At 44.6% G+C, this 16757-nt stretch overlaps 1 protein-coding gene across 1 annotated transcript; it reads right to left on the reverse strand.

Moving 5' to 3' along the window:
- Window positions 1-3049: 3049 nt before the first annotated feature.
- Window positions 3050-3679, reverse strand: LOC147526095 (macrophage immunometabolism regulator-like). Its single transcript, XM_086630500.1, has one exon. The coding sequence runs from the start codon at window positions 3662-3664 to the stop codon at window positions 3050-3052; it is 615 nt and encodes a 204-aa protein (XP_086486626.1). The 5' UTR covers window positions 3665-3679.
- Between the last annotated feature and the right edge of the window lie 13078 nt (window positions 3680-16757).

The raw sequence follows: 16757 nt of genomic DNA on the forward strand, positions 1-16757 counted from the left end.
AGATCCTTGAAGAAACTGCACAAAGAAAACCTTGTGTAAATAAGGACTGGAGCTCTAAAGTTAGGCCTCAAGGGCAGAATGCCCTTGAAGTTAAGGATAAGAAAACTATGCTGTATGATAAGGGAGTAGTGTTTGCTTAGAGCAGAGCTTCGCAGCACAACAGTTGTAAATATTCTAATAAGGCAGAAAACATTAACCAAAGCAATAAAACATAGTCTACTGGGCTCCTCTTCACTGCCTTCAGGTACAATTGTGCAGTAAGTGACAGAATTAAAAGAACTCTTCATTTTGCACAACACATGCACTGACTAGTTCTTGCTATTCATTCTGAAGGAGAAACAAAAAAACCCTAAATTGTACCAGAAACAACTGATCAAATAAGTTATGTTTCATAGAATCATAGAATGGTTAGGGTTGGAAGGGACCTCAAAGATCATCTAGTTCCAACCCCCCCTGCCATGGGCAGGGAAACCCTCCACTACACCAGGTCACCCAAAGCCTCATCCAACCTGGCCTTGAACACTTCCAGGGATGAGGCATCTACAACTTCTCTGGGCAACCTGTTCCAGTGTCTCACCACCCTCTGAGTGAAAAATTTCTTCCTTATATCTAATCTAAATCTGCACTCTTTCAATCTAAAGCCATTGCCCCTTGCCCTATCACTACATGCCCTTGTAAAAAGTCCCTCTCCAGCTTTCCTATAGGCCTCCTTTAAGTACTGGAAGGCTGCAATAAGATCACCCCGGAGCCTTCTCTTCTCCAGGCTGAACAGCCCCAACTCTCTCAGCCTGTCTTCATAGGAGAGATGCTCCAGTCCTCTGATCATCTTCGTGGCCCTCCTCTGGACCCGCTCCAGCAGCTCCATGTCCTTCTTGTGTTGGGAACTCCAGAGCTGAACGCAGTATTCCAGGTGGGGTCTCACAAGAGCAGAGTAGAGGGGCAGAATCACTTCCCTCGACCTGCTGGCCACACGTCTTTTGATGCAGCCCAGGATACAGTTGGCTTTCTGGGCTGCCAGCGCGCATTGCCGGCTCATGTTGAGCTTCTCATCCACCAGCACTCCCAAGTCCTTTTCCTCAGGGCTGCTCTCAATCCATTCTCTGCCCAGCCTGTACTTGTGCTTGGGATTGCCCTGACCCACATGCAGGACCTTGCACTTGGCCTTGTTGAACTGGTTGCTCGGACAATTGCTCTGTATTCTTCCCAGGCTACCTGTCCTTGCTTCCACCCTCTATAGGCCTTCTTTTTGTGCCCGAGTTGGTCCAGGAGCTCCTTATTCATCCATGCGGGCCTCCTGGTGTTCCTACCTGACTTTCTCTTTGTTGGGATGCACTGCTCCTGAGCTTGGAGGAGGTGATCCTTGAATATTAACCAGCTTTCTTGTGCCCCTCTTCCCTCCAGGGCCTCATCCCATTGTACTCTAGCGAGGAGATCCTTGAAGAGGCCGAAGTCTGCTCTCCTGAAATTCAGGGTAGTGAGCTTGCTGTGCACCCTCCTTGCTTCCCTAAGTATCTTGAATTCCACCATTTCATGATCGCTGCAGCCAAGGCTGTCCTTGAGCGTCACGTTCCCCACCAGCCCTTTGTTGTTGGTGAGAACAAGGTCCAGCAAAGCACCTCTCCTTGTTGGTTCCTCTACCACTTGGAGAAGGAAGTTATCATCCATGCATTCCAGGAACCTCCTGGATTGCCTATGCCCTGCTGTGTTGTCCCTCCAACAGATATCAGGGTGGTTGAAGTCCCCCATGAGGACCAGGGCTCGTGAACGTGAGGCAGCTCCTATCTGTCAAAACAACATGATCTTAATTTTAACTTCTAAATAAGTAAATCAAAACGAAGTTGCACACTGCTTCAATAATAGATTGCACCTAAAAATGTCTAAAATATTTTTTTAATTTTTAAACATAAGTTACTAACATGTTTTAAATATATCTAAGAATATATCTGTCAAAACTCCATTCGATGTCGTATTCGGAAAAAAAATTCTTAAGCAACAAATTAAGCCAGTATATTTAATCTACTCTGTTGTATAATCCAGAATCAGCTCTTCGGGACTGATATAGAAACACTTCACTTGCACTCCATCTAAAAATCTGTCTTCCAGAACTTAATAAAAGTGTTCAGTGCTTCAAATAAACTAATTTCCAAAGAAATGTTAGAGTTATTTGACATCATCCATTACTATATTATATAGAAATCATGAATTAAAATGAAAAACTTTATTGACATACTGATGTAGACTGTAGTGTATTTACTGGAATCTGAAGTGAATCCTTGTTTACATGTCAAGGCAACATAAAAAATAAGTCATATTAACAAAAAATCCAACCCCTTAACTCTCAAAAATATTTTTTAATATTTCAAATACTTATTCCAAACTCGTTTTGTAAAACAGAGGAGGCAAACAATTACTTCCATGAAGAAACTAAAAAAAATAATTTAATAGGTTTAAAGTAGCAAATAAACAAAGGTTTATTTTATGAGTGAATTTCCCCCTCACCACCAGTGCAAACCCAGTTTCAAAATGTTTGAATAGGATGGTTTAAAATAACAAGTGATCCAATTTAGCCAAGCTCACATTCCTTCCTATGATGTAAAAAATCATACATACATTTTATTGTAGAATACAGTAAGAAACAAAAAGATAACTTGAGTACTTATCTAAGAGCAATTTCTAACATCAAGCCAAAATTAGCAACAACCAAACAGACCATCAATTTTTCAGTATTAAATTACCATAAATACTATATAACTGTACAAAACTCCCCACCCAAATCCAAAAACCAAAAGCCTTTCTTTTGTCCAAAGAAATATCCACCAGCTGCAGTCAAATTTGCATTAGAAGCTGTTTGCTCTGGAAAGATTTTTTCCTTCCAAGTATTTGTAACACAATGCACTGTCAAAATTCTATTAAAATAAATTGCTTTCTGATAACATTTAGCTGCTACCACCTACAATGTGGACAGTCATGTACACAGTATGAGTGGATTTTTGCAGCAACAGAGAAATAACCAGAAACTGGTTCTAAATTCTAGATTATAGTTCATAGTTCATGTGTTATTTCTTGCAAACATATGGTCTCCTCTAAGGGTAAGGTGTTGGAGCTGAAATTGTAGTATATCTGTGTCAGCAGGTTCCTCGATGCTCATTTTATCTAAATTGAGGTAGTCCAGGGATTTAGAGTGAGCCCTTTTACCTTTTAAAAGGCAAAGAGGCAAGGGACCATGAAGTGTCTTGTAAGGTTCATATGGTAAAGCCTTAGTGCATTTATCCCCTGAGCTGGGCATCTGTCTCCTCCTCCCGTTTACTGCTGGGATCTCATATGGCTGATAATACCTACTTCTAGTTTTGTACAAACGGGAGGAACATGTAAGTCCTGAATCAGGCTGTTTAGAGTGCAAGTTAGGCCTGGATTCCCCTTCATTATCTTCATTTCCTGTATACTTTTGGGCTAATTTTAGCAGCTCCTCTCCAGTTGTGAAGCCAACCAGGTAGTTAGAATCCATACGAATGATCTGATAGCCTGAAACTGTCTGTCGCATTGGTGAGCAGGGAGTACTGGAACATCGTGGTTTCTCTGCTTCTGTTTTGCCTGCAGAACTGACCTCTGCAAGAGGTACAGGGAGGGTAGATATGGTAGTTCTGGACTCTCCATTTACATCCATTTTAAGCACAGTGCTATTCTCCTGAAAATAAAACAGAGATTGATCACAAATAGAGCCTTTAGCCAATAAAGGAGCTGAGAGAGGATCTCAGAAATCAGATTTTTATCACCCAGAAACCATAATCAGTACTTTTCTATTCAGTTTTGTCTTACACTCTACAGAGTCTCATAACAAAACTATCAGACATCTGCCTTTTAAAATTATTTTGGCCCCCCTTTTAATAACAAATACTATAAATATACTCTTGATATTCTTAAATATGTTAAAAACATATTCTTGAGTAGTACTGTACAAAAAACTGAAGTATCTTTCCACTCTATTTTTTAATCCTTTTAGTTGATTTGATCACTTATAACCCCTTTCCTTTGAGGCCATCTACATCCATTAGCACATCCACAGTAACATCTATACTCAGCTGCATATTTTTTCCATTCACAATAATATCAGTAAGCATATCTTAAAAAAAAAAAAAAAAAAAAAAGAGGCATCTAACAGTTACTACCACAGGCATAATCATGGACAAGACCTGACCTACTGGGTACTGCAACTCTGTGGTGGGTTGACCTTGCCTTGCCTGGCTGTCAGGTGCCCACCAAGTCACTTTATCACTCCCCCTCCTCAACAAGGACAGGGGAGAAAAATACAACAAAAAAGCCCGTGGGTCAAGACAAGGACAGGGAGAGATCACTCACCAATTACCGTCATGGATAAAACAGACTTGACTTGGGGAAATTAATTTAATTTATTGCAAATCAAAATCAGAGTAGGATAATGAAAAATAAGAACAAATCTAAAAACTCCTTCGTCCCACCCCTCCCTTCTTCCCAGGCTCAACTTCACTCCCAAATTATCTACCTCCTCACTCCTGAGCTGCACAGGGGGATGAGGAATGGAGGTTGCAGCCAGATCATAATGCGTTTTGTCTCTGCCACTCCTTCCTCCTCACACTCTTCCCCTGCTCCAGTGTGAAGTCCCTCCCACAGGATACAGTCCTTCATGAATTTCTCCAAAGTGGGTCCTTCCTACCGGCTGCAGTTCTTCAAGAACTGCTCTAGCATGGGTCCTTTCCATGGCATACGGTCCTTCAGGAACAGACTGCTCCAGCATGGGTCCCCCATGGGACCACAGGTCCTGCCAGAAAACCTGCTCCTGCATGGGCTCCTCTCTACGGGCTACAGTTTCTGCCAGAAGCCTGTTTTGTCGTGAGTTCTCTCCATGGGCTGCAGATTCCTTTAGGGCATATCCACCTACTCTGTCATGGGGTCCTCCATGTGCTGCAGGGTGGATATCTGCTCCACCGTGGACCTCCATGGGCTGTAGGGGAACAACCTGCCTCACCATGGTGTTCACCATGGGCTGCAGGGGAATCTCTGCTCCAGTGCCTGGAGCACTTCCTTCCCCTCCTTCTCCACTGACCTTGGTGTCTGCTGGACTGTTTCACATTTTTCTCACTCCTCTCACAGCTGCTGTGCAGCATTTTTTAGCCTTTCTTCAATGTGTTATCACAGAGGCAGCACCAGCGTCACTGATTGGCTCAGCTTTGGCCAGTGGCGGGTCCGTTTTGGAGCTGGCTGGAACTTGCTCTGTCCAACATGGGGGCAGATTCTGGTGTCTTCTCACAGAAGCCACCCCTACAGCCCCTCCCACTACCAAAACACTGTGGGATTTTTGGTTAGTGTATTTATAACAAAGTAAACAGTATACTATTGTTCAATACATATACCATAAGATTCTCAGAAGTATCTTAAGAATAATCAATATTCAGATTTCTATGGATATTTTTTTAATTATTTTTGAAAACAGACTACTTTGTCTTGACTTTTCTCCCCTCACAGCTATTCCAAAATCTTCAGTTCAGTGCCTTTACAGATACAACTTTCCACCACTAGCCGTTACCATCTTTAACATGGAAATATATGGTTGATATCACAGCAATTATATGCAAGTGGATCCCAGAACACTTTGAATTCTGCTTTGAATGTCATCTACACTATCTCTGTGTAGCTGTTTCACAAAATGCAAAGGTCACATCGCTTTCCAATCCACCTTTCCTTCATTTTCAGCCTCACCTTTGCTCTAAACAGTAACTAGTGACTCTCTAGCAAAAAGATTTCAGAAAAAAAAATCTACATAGATTTATAATGTTTAAAGGCAACGAGACTCAAAGAAGAAAGAAAAGTTAGTGTGTAAGTGTCCAGTAGAAAAAAAAGTTCATTATAGGAAATTGTAAGACACATTAATGATTTAGTAACATTTCACAAATGAGATTGCCCTTACAGCGTGCTATTACCAGTTTGCAAACTTTTAAAGCTGCTACTTCCTCCCATCCTGAGATGTGGAATCATACACACAGTTACCGTTGGGGCCCGGCCTTGATGATTTAAGCCTGTGTTATTGAAGAAGCTGGAAAACACCGATAAAGAGGATGAGAAAGAAAAGGGAGTGTGAACAGCTGGTGCAGGGAGTGTGAGAAGCTGACATGAGGAGTATGGGAAGATGATATAGAGTGTGTGAGAAAATGATGTTTAGTTTAGCAGGTGGAAAATAGCTCCTTTTTAGGCATAGCCAATAGTAAAGTTAAAATAGGTGCGTGCACTATTGTTTGTAACCAATCACAGCTGGGTGAGGGGCGCGTGGACACATCGTGGCCAGAGTAATAATCTATAAAAGCTGCCTGTATAATAATAATAAAGGTGTCTCTGCTATCACATCTACGAAGTCCGTGCATTCAGCCGTCGCACTGAGACTTGAGAGTTCACAGACAGAGAAGCAAAGAGGCAAAAAGCAAGGGAAGGAAAGTACCATGTCATTTTCAGTACTTTATTCAATCATTTGGAATTAGACACCCCTATATAAAATAGGATTAAAACAAACAAAAAAACCCTCCATCAAGGTTAACCACCATTCAATCATCATAAAGTAAGAGGGGAAGGTTCGTGAAAATCTCACTTGCAAAAAAAAAACCCTATTCTAATGCAAATTTTAAGCCTACTTTATTTCTGTTCAGGGATTGTGAAGGAGCGGCTTAAATAATGCTCCTGCCTCTACTACCCTTCATAGTCTCAAATCAACTTGCTACTTCACTCTGTCCTGGTTTTGACTGGAACAGAGTTAGGTTTCTTTTTAGCAGCTAGAAGAGCTCTGTGTTTTGGTTTTAGTCTGAGACTTGCTCTGAGAAGAATGCTGACAGCGCACTGATGTTTATAGTTGGCACTGAGGTCTCAAGGACTTTTCAGCTGCTGTGTTCTTGCCAGTGTGCAGGAGCACAACAGGCTGGGGGGAAGTGTAGCCAGGACAAAGGGCCCACAACTCCTCTTATGATTTGAATTTAGGATTGAGGGCCAAATTGGCCAATGGAGTATTCCATATCATGCAATGTCATGCCCAGTATATAGATGAGAGTTGACCAGGAAGTTGGGAATTCTCATTCTCTTTGGAGGGCTCTCTTGGACTCTTGGTCTCTTGGAGTTCTCTCTCTCTCTCTTTTCAGGCCTCTCACTCATCTGGAATTGCAGTGTCGGGACTTAACTGTTTCGGGATTGTTTATCAAGACGGGATGGACGTTAGTCACTGGGTGGTGAGCAATTGGGTGGTGTGCAAGCATCCCTTGTTTGTATATATTATTATTATTATACATACATATGTATTCATATATTCTTGTTCTTATTAAATTGTTATTATCTCAACCTACGAGTCTCTATCCCTTTCCCCTTTAATTCTCTTCCCCATCCCCTGGGGGTGGGGGAGGGTGAGCGAGTGACTGTGTGGTGTTTAGTTGCTGGCCAAGCTAAATCACAACTCCCAATCTAATTAAATAGGAGTAAACAAAATTCTCATAGTTTTGCTAAACACGATTTTATTTGCCAGTCATTGACAAAAAACTTCTATTTTGGAGACATTACTACTAAAGTTTCTTTAGTCTTAAATGTCCTTTTCCAGTTCTCCTTATAATTGTGGTCTACTTAGGATTCTTCATTACCAGTTTTGTATAGCATTACTTTTAAAGTAGATACACTTCATCCAGCACCTTATAAAACATTTTGTATTAAAAAATAGAGAAAAGCAAAAATGAAACAAAAAATGAAAATACTGTATTAAATGTAACACCGACATTTTTTCACTGAAGACAAAACTACATAAAATCCTCAATAACGTTTCTTGCTATATTTAACTGGCTTTCTGAAATATATTTATGGAGTCAATTCAAACTTTCAAAATAGCAGAAACAAATGTTATCTCCTACTTTAGCACAGTATCTAGACAATGAGACAATAAATACAGAGAGGTTTCAGCACACAGAGTTAAAGATACTCATGACATTTCCTTATGTAGAAATTATAGTTCTTGCACCAACAAGAATCAAGGTTACTGGAAACGTAACACAGAAAAAAATTTGCATTAAAACTTTTGGCTACCATGGATTTTTTAGCCAAGAAACAAATATTTAACTGTTCCTACTCTTTTAATTCCTAGCTTTTATCCTGCAGTTCAGAAATATTCCCAGCAATCTTCTAGAAGGATTCAACTTTATTTGTTAAAAAGCAGAAACAACACTAGAAGTATAAATAAAATAGAGTTTTACAGCAGGGTTAGAAATTACTCTCATTACCTAGACACATATGGGATTAAAAAATGGCAAACTTCCCCTCCCCCACACCCAAATATCACTTGCTAAAGTGATTCATGCTCTACGGACAGGGAAGGATGAAGGGATGCCCCTATGCAAAGATAAAAAAAACCTTAAGAGCTGGAAAGTAAAACAAAAGCTCTTCTCAAAATACAGCTTATAAATTTAATTTACTTTAGTTCAAAACATGGGTGTGTATATTGGGGTTGCGTGGCAAGGTTTTGGTAGCAGGGATGTACAGGGGTGGCTTCTGTGAGAAGATGCCAGAAGCTTCCCCAAGTCTGACAGAGCCAGTGCCAGCCAGTTCCAAGACAGCCACTGCTGGCCAAAGCTGAGCCAGTCAGCAACAGTGGTAGCGCTTCTGTGATAACATATTTAAGAGGGGGAAAAAAACTGTTGTGCTGCACAGCAGCCAGAAGAGAGGAGGGAGAATATGTGAGAGAAACAACTATGCAGACACCAAGGTCAGTGAAGAAGGAGCGGGAGGCGGTGCTCCAGGCACTGGAGCAGAGATTCCCCTGCAGCCCATGGTGAACACCATGGTGAGGCAGGTTGTCCCCCTGCAGCCCATGGAGGTCCACAGTGGAGAAGCTAGCCACTACGCAGCCCACGGAGGACCCCACACCAGAGCAGGAGGATGCACCCGAAGAAGGCTGTGACCCCATGGAGAGTCCACACTGGAGAAGGTTTTCTGGCAGGACTTGTGACCCCATGGGGGACCCATGCTGGAGCAGCTCATTCCTGAAGGACTGTATGTCATGGAAAGGACCCATGCTGGAGTAGTTTGTGAAGAGAGTGAGGAGGAAGGAGGGGCAAAGACAATGTGTGATGAACTGACCGCAACCCCTATTCCCCATCCCCCTGTGCTGCTCAGGGGGAGGAAAGAGAGAAAATCAGGAGTGAAGTTGAGTCCAGGAAGAAGGGAGGAGTAGGGAGAAGGTGTTTTAAGATTTGCTTTTATTTCTCATTATCCTACTCTGATATGATTGGTAATAAATTAATTTCCCCAAGTCAAGTCTATTTTGCCTGTGACGGCAATTGCTGAGTGATCTCCCTGTCCTTATCTCAACCCAGGAGTCTTTCATTGTATTTTTCTCCCCCTGAACTGCTGAGGACAGGGAGTGATAGAGTGTCTTAGTGGGCACCTGGTGTCCAGCCATAGTCCACCCACCACAGTGTGTACCCTGCTAACAAAAGTCAGTCAACTTTTGAAAATAACTACAAGCAGGAGGGAAGGAGGCAAGAGGTCTTTGTGGAACAATGACCCCCTAATAAATTCTGAGAGGTGGCGCTCGAGGTACAGGCATGACACCAATGACAGATACACAGACCAGCTTAGCCTCGTGGCCAGCATTGTTATCATATCGTAAGTCAATATTACACAGAACAGCACAATGAGAGCCCTGATCCCTCTCCCAGCAATGATGAACAGCACCACAGTGAATACATAGGGCATATAAGGAGTTACATAAAACCACGTGCTCAAGATGGCGGCGACGGAGCCACTTGGGGAACTCGGGGAGCAACCCGCTGGGCCGAGTTCACCCAGAGAGGACTAAGACCTGAGAGAAACGGCCACACAGACACCAGGTCAGTGAAGATGGAGCGGGACGAGGTGTGCCGGAGCTGAGTTTTCCCCTGCAACCAGTGACAAGACGGCAGGCAGCCCCCCTGCAGCCAGGATGGACTTGGCAGAGCAGAGACCCACTCACAGCCCGTGGAGAAGCCCACATCAGGGAAGAGATGCCTGAGCCTGAGAGAGGTTGTGGAGCATGGGATGCATGACGAGTAACTGTTAATAATGGAGCATGGGATGCACGACGAGGTAGTGAGGCATCTAGAGTCCGTGGGACGACCCATGCCGGAGCGAGTGGCCACAACTCTCTAAGAATCCGAGACTGTGGTAAAGCCCACACTGGAGCAATCCAGTGGGGAAGGATTGCATCCTGCGGGCAGGACTCACGCTGGAGAAGTTTGTGGATTTTTCCTTGTGAGTAGGGGATCCACTGGAGCAAGGGAAAATGGTGTAAGGACTCCTCTTCCTTTAAGAAAGGAGCGGCAGTAACAACATGTATGAACTGACCTGCACTCCCCCATTCCCTGTCCCCCTGCACTGCTGGGGGGGAGGTAGAGCTGGGAACAAAAGGAAAGGGGGGTGGGGAGGTGTTTTTAAGATCTGGCCTTGTTTTCTTTTTATCCTCTCAAGTAACCGATTTTGTTGCCCTTTGTTTTTTTTAAGCAACTGTTAATAAATTGTTTTGTTTTAAGAAAGCTGAGTCTGTTTTGCCTGGGACCATGGTTGGTGGGTGCTCCCACTGTTCTTGTCTCGACCCTCAGTCCTTTAATTATATATTTCTCCTCTCCATTTCACTGGAGAAGGAGTGAGAGAGCGGTCGTGTGGAGTTTAGTTGCCGGATCGGCCTAAACCATGACAATCAGCAAACTCACTAATGTAATGCAGGTCTAGCTGGATGTCAGGTTGGTGTCCCTGCAAAGATAGGTGCAGATGGGGGGGGAAGGGAACTATCTTGGGTTACCGTGACAACAAGATAAGACCTGCTTGGGACTCTACATACTCGGATGGAGGAGGTGAACTATCCTGGGCTACAGTAACAAAGTCTTCTGCCCTACACTGTGTCACCATGGTCTTCGTTACGGGCTATGAGAGTATCTCTGCTCCAGCGCCTGGAGCGCCTCCTCCCCCTCCTCCTTCACTGACCTTGGTGTCTGCATAGTTGTTTCTCTCACATATTCTCCCTCCTCTCTCTCTGATGCTGTTGTGCAGCAGTTTTTACCCTTTCTTAAATATGTTATCACAGAGACACTACCAACGTTGCTGACTGGCTCAGCTTTGGCCAGCGGTGGGTCTGTCTTGCAGCTGGCTGGAACTGGCTCTGTCTGACATGGGGCAGCTTCTGGTATCTTCTCACAGAAGCCACTCCTGCAGCCCTGACACTGCCAAAACCTTGTCACATAATCCAAATACAGGGGGGTGCCAGACAACAGTCTGACCAGGACAAGAAGAAGAAAAAGAACAAGTCAACCCCAATGGTACAAAAGAAACAGAAAACTCAGAGAAAGAGGGCCCATTCTACTGCTAGATAAAGGAGATATATTTTAAAAGGGATGGCTTTCGTTCATGGCTGCTCAGAAGAATGTACCAAATCTGAGCTGGATTTGTTTGAAGTGTCACCAACATAGACGACCATTGAGAATAAGCCCATTCATTGAGGTGGCTTCACTTTCCACTATTATGTAGTCTGCACTTCTGGACTTTTTCATAGCTGAGAATGGGGAAGATTGCAGAGATCTGAACATCCTGCTGTACCTTTGCTGTAGGACTGAAAAAGTTGACAAGTCCAACCTTGCTGGTGAGGCTGTGGGGCTCATGAATTATCCACTGATCTATATTTTCAGCCAGGTGAATGTTACACTAGGGAATCAGTTGATAAGCCAGAGCAACAACTGCTACCCTTACTGTGCCTTCATTGAGTTGTTTCTCAATTACAGTCGTGTCACTTTGTCAACACACTTCTCCACAGGGCTGTTCTACACAGCTGAGCAGCAGGAAGCAGTCATGCTGGATGGTTTAGGCAACACTTGGCTCTGATGGCCCAGAGTAGGAGGACTGAACTATCAGGACCCCTCCACAGTGATCTGTTCTTTCAAGGCAAGCTTTTTTGAATGGTGTGGATATAAAATTAAGCTGATGTACAGCAAAGACAGCTTTTGTTTGATGAGGTCCCAGGTAGCAGGAGCCTGAAAGCTGATTATTACCTATGCCTCAATGTTTGTGAAGAAAGGATGGATGGTGCCTGGAGTGTGTTTGGGGCATTACTTATAGTCAAAGTTAAATACACAGTGGATAGGATGGACATGAAAGTGTTCAGCATACCAGCCAGCAGTCATGTCAGCAACTAGGAAAATTTGTTCCTGAGGCAGCTGCCCAAGCTTTTTATTTTGGGGTTAACAATGCTTTTAGTGGTAATTATGCGAAGAACTCTTTCAACTTTAAATATGATGTACAACCACTGCAGCCTGATTTTGAGAATGAATGCTGTGTGAGAGAATGCATGTAGCTTGTTTAGGTGATTGGCAGCCATATGAAAGACCATTCCCTGCTGATTGACAGGGAAAAGTTCACCTGTGGCTATACCCTGTTCGCCTTTGACCTGTCTCCAGATCAAGAATGTGCAGATCACTATTCCCTGATTAAAAGAGAAAACCTGAGAGTAGAAGTAACCCCCATCTTTAAAAAAGGGACCAAGGACAACCCGGGAAACTACAGACCAGTCAGCCTTACCTCTGTGCCAGGTAAAATCATGGAACAGATTCTCCTGGTAGCTGTACTAAGGCACATAAAAAATAACCAAGTGGTTGGTGACAGCCAACATGGCTTCACTAGGGGCAAGTCGTGCCTGACTAATTTAGTGGCCTTCTACGACAAAGCTACAGTGCTGGTTGACATGGGTAAAGCAACAGATGTCATTTTCCTGGACTTGTGCAAGGCGTTTGACACTGTCCCACATGACATCCTTGTCTCTAAAATGGAGAGACACGGATTTGACAGATGGACCACTCAGTGGATAAAGAACTGGCTGAATGGTTGCACTCAAAGAGTTGTGGTCAATGGTTCAATGTCTACATGGAGATCAGTGTCAAGCGGTGTTCCTCAGGGGTCTGTTCTGGGTCCAGTGCTGTTCAACATCTTTGTCAGCGACATGGATGACGACATCGAGTGCACCCTCAGTAAGGTTGCCGATGACACCAAGTTGTGTGGTGCCGTGGACTCACTTGAGGGAAGAGATGCCATCCAGAGGGACCTTGATAGGCTTGAGAAATGGGCCAGTGCTAACTGCATGAGCTTCAACAAGTCAAAATGCAAGGTCCTTCACCTGGGTCGGGCCAATCCTAGGCACAAATACAAACTGGACACAGAGTGGGTTGAGAGTAGCCCTGAAGAGAAGGATTTGGGGGTGTTTATAGATGAGAAGCTCAACATGAGCCGGCAGTGCGCTCATGCGGCCCAGAATGCCAACCGCATCCTGGGATGTATCAAGAGAAGCGTGGTCAGCAGGTCAAGAGAGGTGATTCTCCTCCTTTACTCTGCTCTTGTGAGACCCCACCTTGAATACTGCGTCCAGTTCTGGTGTCCCCACCATAAGAGAGACATAGATCTGTTGGAGTGTGTTCAGAGGAGGGCCACAAAGATGATCCAGGGGCTGGGGCACCTCTGCTACGAGGACAGGTTGCGGGAGCTGAGATTGTTCAGCCTTGAAAAGAGAAGACTTTGGGGGGAACTAATAACTGCCTTCCAATACCTGAAGGGAACCTACAGGAAGGCTGGGGAGGGACTTTTTACAAGAGTGTCCACTGATAGGACAAGGGGAAATGGGTTTAAGTTGAAGGAGAACAGATTTAGATTAGATCTTAGGAAGAAATTCTTCAGTATGAGGGTGGTGCGACTTTGGAATAGATTGCCCAGAGACATTGTGGATGCCCCCTCCCTGGAGGTGTTCAAAGGCCAGGTTGGACGGAGCCTCGAGTAGCCTGATCTAGTTGAGAGGCGTCCCTGCCCATGACAGGGAGGTTGGATTAGATGATCTCTAAGGTCCCTTCCAGCCTATGCCATTCTATGATTCTATGATTCTAAGTATGCTTTACAGGGGCCTTCACCACCACTGTTAATATGATTGTGTACAATGTATCTGTATTTGACAATACTTCAAATAAACTGGTGGAGACACCTGCTCTTTGACTATATGTGAGATGGACACCAAACACTTTTCCTGTTTGGTTTTTTTTTTCAGCAGATTTCAATGCCATAAAAACATTTCTAGGCGTGTACCCAAGTGACTGGCTTCTTAGAGCCCATGTTTCTCTAAGACCAGTGAGTGTGGTTGTGAATATGCATCTACATAACCGACCTGGAGAGCACTGGCTAGAATTTTCCTGGCAGATCAGAACCGCACAGTTTTTTGACTCGTATGGCTATCCCCCCCTCAAAAAGCACTCTCTTTCCTGAAAGCATCATGTCCTTTTTAAAACACAACGCTATGGATATTGCTTGCCACAGGAAGCAACTGCAGCATCCCCTCTCCACAGCCTGTGGATACCATTGTGTCTTTTTCCTACATCACTATAACAATGGGCTACCTTTTGAAGAGCTTTTAAAACTGTATTCTAACGATCTAGTACAAAATGACCAGATGGTGATGCCTTTTGTAAAATATGAGTATGGACCTTTCCCCATGACCAGAGCTACTGAAAAAATGTTTCAGAAGACCCAGGCCTGCATCTCTTGTAATGATTTTCATAAATGTATTCTGTAAATAGAAAAGAAAAGGGGGGAGGGGAGATGGTTAAAGAACATACATACACACAAACACAAAGCCCTGCAGTTGGGTTGTAAGTTCTATTTACAGAATATGCCGGGCAGATCCTCCTCTTAGGAAAGTCTGCTGCCTCCCTGGCGCCTGGGTTAAGGACATCGCTAGGAAACTTCCTACCCTGGTACGGCCCTTGGACTATTACCCGTTACTGCTCTTCCATGTGGGTGGCAATGAAATCGCAACATGAAGTTCAAGGGTGATCAAGAGAGAGACTTCAGGGCCCTGGGATGGATGGTAAGGGGGTCTGGGGCACAGGTTATCTTTTCTTCTCTCCTTTCAGTTGTGAGTAGTGACATTGGAAGAAACAGATGTGCCCAGTCTATTAATACATGGCTCCGTGGCTGGTGTCATCACCACAATTTTGTTTTTTTCGATAATGAGATGGCCTACATGGCACCAGGCTTGCTGGCACCAGATGGGATTCACCTTTCTCAAAACGGAATGAGGGTCTTAGCACATGAGCTAGTGAGGCTTCTTGACAGGGCTTTAAACTAGACATGAAGGGGGAGGGGGGTAATATCAGGCTTGATCAAGACAAGCTGAAAGCACCTGAAGAACAGCAGAAAGGAATTCCAGCCACTCCAGCCAGGAAGTCAGTTTCATTGGGGGCCCGACTTAAATGCCTCTATGCAAACGCACGTACCATGGGGAATAAACAAGTGGAGTTAGAGGTGTGTGCACACCTGCAGGGCTGTGATCACATTGGCATCACAGAGATGTGGTGGGATGACTCCTTTGACTGGAGTGTTGGAATGGAAGGATACAGGCTCTTCAGGAAGGACAGGCAGGGGAAACGAGGTGGTGTTGCCCTCTATGTCAAAGACCAGCTGGAGTGCATGGAGCTGCACCTGGGGATGGATGAGGAGCTGACCGAAAGATTATGGGTCAGGATTAAAGGGAGGGCAGGGACAGGTGACATTGTCGTGGGGGTCTGCTACAGGCCACCTGACCAGGAAGACCCAGTGGATGAGGCCCTCCAGAGACTGATAGGAGCTGCCTCACGTTCACAAGCCCTGGTCCTCCTGGGGGACTTCAACTACCCCGATATCTGCTGGGAGGACAACACAGAAGAGCATAAGCAATCCAGGAGGTTCCAGGAATGCATTGATGATAACTTCCTTCTCCAAATGAGAGAGCAACCAACGAGGAGAGGTGCTGTATTGGACCTTGTTCTCACCAACAAGGAGGGTCTGGTGGGGAATGTGAAGCTCAAGGGCAGCCTTTGCTGCAGTGACCATGAAATGGTGGAGTTCAAGATCTTTAGGGTGGCAAGGAGGGCACTCAGCAAGCTCACTACCCTGGACTTCAGGAGAGCAGACTTCGGCCTCTTCAGGGATCTGCTTGGTAGAGTACCATGAGATAAAGCCCTGGAGAGAAGGGGGGCCCAAGAAAGCTGGATAATATTCAAGGATCACCTCCTCCAAGCTCAGGAGCACTGCATCCCAACAAAGAGGAAGTCAGGCAGGAACACCAGGAGGCCTGCATGGATGAACAAGGAGCTCCTGGACCAACTAAAAACACAAAAAGGAAGCCTACAGAGGGTGGAAGCAAGGACAGGTAGCCTGGGAAGAATACAGAGAGATTGTCTGACCAGCCAGAGATCAGATTAGGAAAGCTAAAGTCCTGATAGAATTAAATCTGGCCAGGGACATCAAGGGCAACAGGAAAAGCTTCTATGGGTATGTCAGTGATAAAAGGAGGACTAGGGAAAACGTGGGTCCTCTCCGGAAGGAAACGGGAGACCTGGTTACCCAGGATATGGAGAAGGCTGAGGTACTCAATGACTTCTTGAAGGCAAAATGAAGGCAAAAGCAGGGACTGAGAGAATGAAGAACTGCCCACTGTAGGAGAAGATCAGGTGCGCGACCATCTAAGGAACGTGAAGGTGCACAAGTCCATGGGACCTGATGAGATGCATCCGCGGGTCCCGAGGGAACTGGCAGATGAAGTTTCTAAACCATTATCCATCATATTTGAGAAGTCATGGCAGTGCAGTGAAGTTCCCACTGTCTGGAAAAGGGGAAACATAGCCCCCATTTTTAAAAAGGAAAAAAAAGGAAGACCCGGGGAACTA

The sequence above is a fragment of the Tauraco erythrolophus genome, unplaced genomic scaffold, assembly GCF_009769465.1.
Source record: "Tauraco erythrolophus isolate bTauEry1 unplaced genomic scaffold, bTauEry1.pri scaffold_105_arrow_ctg1, whole genome shotgun sequence".
In the NCBI taxonomy this organism is placed as follows: domain Eukaryota; kingdom Metazoa; phylum Chordata; class Aves; order Musophagiformes; family Musophagidae; genus Tauraco; species Tauraco erythrolophus.

Bases quoted from the DNA above. Each gene is read 5' to 3' on its own strand.
- LOC147526095 (XM_086630500.1), bottom strand. From the start codon at position 3,664: ATGGATGTAAATGGAGAGTCCAGAACTACCATATCTACCCTCCCTGTA.